This window comes from Carlito syrichta, unplaced genomic scaffold (genome assembly GCF_000164805.1).
Source record: "Carlito syrichta isolate Samal-C Ts95f unplaced genomic scaffold, Tarsius_syrichta-2.0.1 Scaffold113560, whole genome shotgun sequence".
In the NCBI taxonomy this organism is placed as follows: domain Eukaryota; kingdom Metazoa; phylum Chordata; class Mammalia; order Primates; family Tarsiidae; genus Carlito; species Carlito syrichta.
Window position 1 is genome coordinate 1 of NW_007057656.1, and position 4,455 is coordinate 4,455.

The 4,455-nt window shown below is 62.8% G+C and overlaps 1 protein-coding gene across 1 annotated transcript; it reads right to left on the minus strand.

The window, feature by feature from the left end:
- Positions 1-16: 16 nt before the first annotated feature.
- LOC103274274 (PDZ and LIM domain protein 7-like) lies at positions 17-4,299 on the minus strand (the record flags this gene model as incomplete). Its single annotated transcript, XM_008071734.2, has 3 exons — positions 4,114-4,299; positions 157-308; positions 17-79 (listed from the first exon to the last, which is right to left on the minus strand). Coding segments are annotated over exons 1-3 (311 nt in total), but the record flags the coding sequence as incomplete, so codon positions are not given.
- Between the last annotated feature and the right edge of the window lie 156 nt (positions 4,300-4,455).

The window sequence follows — 4,455 nt, forward strand, 5'->3', positions numbered from 1 at the left end:
AAGGGTCCAAGCCCACCGCCCGCCACCCGGCGCCCGCCCGCTGCCTACCTTCTGCGGCTTGCTCTGGGCCGGCTGGGCCCTGGAGGAGAAGGGAAGGCGTGACGGGGGCCGGGCCGTGGGGGTCCCACCGCCAGGGCCCGGCCAGCGCCCGCATACCTGCTGAGGCCCAGGCGGAGGCGCTCCCCACAGGCCCGGATCTTGTTCTGGGCCTCGATGTGGGTGAGGCTCCCTGCGTTCTCGCCGTCGATGCTCAGCACCCAGTCGCCCACGACCACTCCGGCCTGCGCCGCTTTGCCTCCAGGAGTGAGCTGTGGAGGGTCGAAGGGTGACGGGGGCCCAGGCCTCCTCCAACCAAGCTGAGGCCTGCAGCAGTCAACTCTGCCCTACTCTGGGCGGCTTCGCTCCAGCATCGAGCCCCTTCATTCGATACATTTCTTGGCAGCCGCTGGATCTACAGCAAGCTCGGAGGTGGGACGATTACCCCATCACACGGCCTGTAAACCTGTGCGCCTCCACGACCCTCCCTCCCCGTACAGAAATTGCTATGGTACCAACAGCCACCCTCCGGCTAAAGTCCCTCAGCCAGGACCACAGCCTCGGGGCCCCTCCGGGCTCTCCCACCCACTAGATGAGCCTTCTGGCCTGTGCATGCGGCAACTTCCTCCCTGACACCGCTGGGTGCTCTCACTGCTCTCTTATACCCCAGCACCCTTTCCTGGGGCCATCTGCGGGGCTCGGCCAGGACCCTTGAGGGCCAGGAGTGGCCAGGTTCCCTGTAAACGGAGAGTGCCTGAATGGAGCCTAAGGTGACAGCTGGGACTTCCTAAGCTGTGATTAGGTGTCACCCCCCCCCAGCTGCCACACCAGTGCCCTGTCCCCAGTCCTTCAAGCTGAACTGGAAATCCCTGGTTCGTATGGCAAATGAGGAGACAGATGGGGAGAAGCGGTTGCTACCAGCACTGGTCAACACCATCAGGGATAGTTTCTGGGAAGCGGAGGGCCTTGGTGACAGATGGGGTGTGCTGCCTAGGGGGCGAGAGCCTCCTTGTTGTGGCTTCATCATATGCCAGGGGAAGGAACCAAGACTAGGCCCTGAGGGCAGAGGGGAAATTAGCAGTTTTGCGGGGTCTTTTCCTGAGTTGGAGTCCCACTCTGTCGCCCAGGCTGGAGTGCAGTGGCACACTCATGACCAGCGTGGCCTTGACCTGCTGGGCTCAGGCGATCCTTCCACCTCAGCCTTCCAAGTAGCTGGAACCACAAGCGTGCACCATCATGCCCGGCTGATTTATTTATTGATTTATTATAGAGATGAGGTCTTGCCATATTGCTCAGGCTGGTCTCGAATTCCTGAGGCCATGGAACACTCTCACCTCCGCCTCCAAAAGTGCTGGGATTACAGGCATGAGCCACTGCACCTGGCTGGACACTAGCAGTTTTAAGGCCGGGATGGCGTCTTTCCCAGGCCCCTGATAGAGGTGACCCTGAAAAACCCCACTGGCCCCTTACAGCCCCATCAGCTCAAGCAGGGTGGCTCCATGGGTCTGAACCCACAGGGCAACCCAACCTTCTGCGAAGAGCCTGGCACCGCATTGAACAGACTTTCGTAGGACAGTGCTGGAAGAGTGGGGGTATGGGGCATCCAGGCTGCTGGAGACCCCAGGAGGCTCCTCGGGTGGGCCAGTGCAGATGAACTGAGACAGGGAGAGGGGAGGCAAGAGGTTCCAGAGAGACATCAGAGGGCAGAGCGGTGGGACACGGAGGCTGACTGCAATGCGAAGAGAAGGGGGGGGTGGGCTTGGCAACTACCTCATGCCTGCACGGGAGGTTAGAAGAGTGAGGAGACGGGTGGCCCTTCGCTCACTAAATAGTAAGTAAGAAGGGCACCTGGTATTGCCACACAAGTGACACAGAATCCTTCAACAGTCCTGTGGAGTAGCCTAGGGCTATACCCATCTTGCACTTGAGAAACCAGAGAGGTGAAGCAACTTGCCTCAAGTCACCCAGGTGGTAGGAGACAAGGCCAGGAACTGACCCTGACCTTAAGGCCCCACCACTCCAGGCCACCTCTGCGGAGCATGGGCTTAACTGAGGGCTCAGCGACTGGGAAAGACCCCTTGAGCCCCGGGCTGGGTTTGGACCCTGGACCCCCATCTCACCTTCAGTTCTAGCCAACCCCTTACAATGGGCATGAGGAAGTGACGCCCTAGAGGGGAAGTGACTTACTCAAGGTCGTGGTGAGTCAGAAGGGAGACCTGGTACAGCCACTCCCTGCCCACAAGGGCTAGCTCCTGGGAGGTGTGGGCGGAGCCAGAGGTGGGGGTAGTGGGGATGAGGTGGGGGGTCAGGGCGATTTCCTTCCCTGAAGTGAGGAGGCAGGAAGCACATGGAATGGGGGAGGGGTCAGAGCAGCAGAGAGTGCTCCTAGGGGAGGTGGCTGGAGAGGGGGGTGGGGAGGAGCTCAGGCCAGGGACCGAGTGAGGCCAGAGGGACCAAGGAGGGGAAAAGCCATGGCTGGACCCTGCACGGGGTGGGGGTGAGTCAGACTGAGCAGCCCAACCCCCCAGCCCCAGACATTACCTCATCTCCCAGGCCTGGGCTCCTGGCCAGCCCTAGCCCCTCCCTCCTCCCTCGTTCTGGGGTCAGGGGAGGGGGAGGGGGCCCAGCCTAGCTCAGAAGAGACCACCCCACCCACTCACCTGGGACCAGACCCAACCCCGCGGCTGGGCTCGGCTGGTGGCCCTGCCCACATGCTGGGCGGTGGACAAGGGAACCTGGGCCCAGAGTGCCCCCAGCTGGCCACATCTGAGAGTCATCCCATTGGGGAAGAGGCTGAGACACACTGGCCAGCGCTTTCCCAGGGAAGGGATGGAGGATAGGTTTTCGGAGTTGACAAGGCATGAGGACTGTGTGTGGGGTGTGTGTGTGTAGTATGGTGGCTGCCCTTAGCCAGCCACTCCTGGCAGGAGAACCTCACGGAAGGATCCCTGGGAAGAGCACTGCCTGCTGTCCTGGCCACTAAGCCCAACTCCCACAGACAGACTCTGCCTTGAGGTCCTCTCAGGCTGGGTAGTGCCCAGACAACCCTCCAGACCCCTTCAAGCTGGGCTTGCCCTGGGCTTCCCGCCAACAGCTGCCTGCCCACCGGGCGCCTGGGTGGGTCTCTCTGGGCAGGCGGATGTAGGGACAGGAAGTCCCCACCCCCTCCTGACCCCTAGGCCACAGTCCGAGATACCAGCCCAGGGGCTGGCCTCCCCCTCTCTGGGTAGGCAGTTGATTCTGTCCCACAGTCGGACCGTACACTGCTGGAACTGCGGGCTGGTGACCAACCGAGGGGCCACAGATAGGGCCCAGAGGTCCAGGACTAGGCCAGCCCTTTTCGGCTCTGCACTCCAGCCACTACGGCCATCCCAGGCCATCCCAGCATGGGGCTGCATTCTTGGGCTTATAAGGCAATCCCCTGCCACAGGGAGGAGCCAGTTCCAGCTCCGCCCCCACTAGGGCAGGCTCTTGGAGCTACAGTTGGGGCCCCAGAGCTGAGCTGAGCCCCCACTTCTGCATGGCCACAGCATCTGAATGGGACCAGCAGGCGGGGACACAGGTCCTCACAGGCTGGAGAGAGACCCCTTTTCCCACCCACCAAAAGTACAGGCCGCCCCGTGCCTCAGTTCAAATCCCTGCTTTGCCATGGACACAGTAAAGGAGCCCTCCACCTCCCACGTTTCCGTTCCCTCATCTGGAAGCACAAGAGGACGCTTGCTGGTCCCGGTGGCAGTGAGGGTGAAGTGAGATTCCCATCCTCAGGCACCCTGTGGGGAGCTGGGTCTCAAGCACTACTCCCTCAAGCTGACAGCCTTCCTGGCGGCTTCAGGCTCCCGCCCGGCCTGCAAAATGGGCCTCCCCGGCCCTCAGAGGTGGCCAGAGGAGCCGGGAGAAATGACACCAGGTCCACGGACTCCTCTCCCATGACCACCTTGTTGGGAGTCCTCACGGCAGGCACCACGCCAACTCCAGACCTGGACATCTCCCGGCCTGCTGGCCCCTGGCTCCCTCCTGATCAGATTCCTCCCAGGGCCCAAAGGCCCACGGGGGAGCCCCTCCCCCAACCAGGCTCACCCGGGAGATGGAGAGGGGCACGTTAAAGTCCTTGCCCCCTTGCAGGCGGAAGCCCCAAGGCGCTGGCCCCTCCAGCACTACTTTGAAGGAATCCATGCTGCCAGCTCCTGAGAGGAGAGAAGAGGTGGTGAGTGGCTGGCAAGGCTGGTGGACAGGCAAGCAGGCTCTCCTCGGACGCTAGCCTTGGGCGGGGGCCCAGCAGGCACAGGCAGGCAGGTATCTATCTTGTCAGGCCTGGCTGGGGGCGGGCTGGCAGACCTCACTGCGGAAGGCAGGGGCGGCCTGCCGCCCCCCGGGGCTGGCTGGGGGGGGGAGGGCTGCCCCGCCAGGCCCGGGGGGCCT